Genomic DNA, 1,080 nt, shown 5'->3' with positions numbered 1-1,080 from the left:
CTGGCGGGCAACGCGGCCCGCGACAACAAGAAGACGCGCATCATCCCGCGCCACCTGCAGCTGGCCATCCGCAACGACGAGGAGCTCAACAAGCTGCTGGGCCGCGTCACCATCGCGCAGGGCGGCGTGCTGCCCAACATCCAGGCCGTGCTGCTGCCCAAGAAGACCGAGAGCCACCACAAGGCCAAGGGCAAGTAAGATCTAGCCCAGCTAACGGACTTTCCAAATTCCTACAGCTAATTAAAGGCTCTTTTCAGAGCCATCCACATTTTCACATGAAAGGCTGGTAACCAGATTATGCTATACTGGTGGAATCGTACCTGAATTTATTTGTAAAACGCAAGGTAACGTTAAAAGGTAACTCAATCTAATGTTAAATGAAAATAAACCAATTAATCAAGAGGTCTCTTAAGCATAACAAGGAAGTAAAGGGGTTCAAATGTAAGCATAACAAGCAGAACGTAAATTTGCGTTTGCCCAATATGAAAGATGTGCGCGGTTTTCAAATTTTCAGCTTAAGACAAACATTTTATCAAACCAAAGTCCGCGATCATTTGTTGCTATCCAGTGTAGTCTGTAGCATTTCCAGAGCAAATGCTTTACATGCCATCTTCCAAGTCCACCTAGGGACCCTGCCATAGTTTCACTCGAGAAAACTGGATTAATGGAGGTATGGCGACCTAAAACAGGAAGTGGCAGTCCAGGCGACCTGAGATTTACTAAACAAATAATTCATCTGACCTGCTAGGGGAGAACACAAGACAGCTGCACTCGGAAGGGTGCAGGACTGGTAACCCTCGGGCCTTTCAAGAATTAAGAATCTAAGGTCCCACTTATGTTTACGGAACCACAAGTTCTATTTCACGTGATGAAATCCTCTTTAGGCACACTGCTTAGTCAAAGGATAAAACAGAAACTTGACACTGAAAAGCGGGGTGGAGTAAGTCATCCAATCAGGCTCCCTAGTAATTAGTCTAAACTTCGACCAATGGCTTTATCGCGCGGATCTTTTGAAAAATTACAAGACCAATCAGAATACTTCTTACTGTATATAAAGAGAACTTCGCCGGAGCCCAGAAG

General features: G+C 45.7%; 2 protein-coding genes across 2 annotated transcripts in view; both read left to right on the top strand.

Annotated features, from left to right (window-relative positions):
- LOC115296181 (histone H2A type 1-E-like) overlaps positions 1–266 on the top strand; it is a 746-nt gene extending 480 nt beyond the window's left edge. The window contains exon 2 of the mRNA XM_029944671.1: positions 145–266. Within this exon, the coding sequence (XP_029800531.1) occupies positions 145–198 (54 nt within the window). The 3' untranslated portion in view covers positions 199–266. The remainder of the gene's footprint in view (positions 1–144) is intronic.
- The window catches only part of LOC115296196 (histone H3.1), a 16,333-nt gene that overhangs the window by 14,453 nt on the left and 800 nt on the right, over positions 1–1,080 (top strand). The gene's annotated exons all lie outside the window — the stretch shown is intronic.

This window comes from Suricata suricatta, chromosome 7 (genome assembly GCF_006229205.1).
Source record: "Suricata suricatta isolate VVHF042 chromosome 7, meerkat_22Aug2017_6uvM2_HiC, whole genome shotgun sequence".
Lineage (NCBI taxonomy): Eukaryota > Metazoa > Chordata > Mammalia > Carnivora > Herpestidae > Suricata > Suricata suricatta.
Note: the sequence above shows the minus strand (reverse complement) of the source record. Positions and strands in the feature narration are given on the sequence as shown.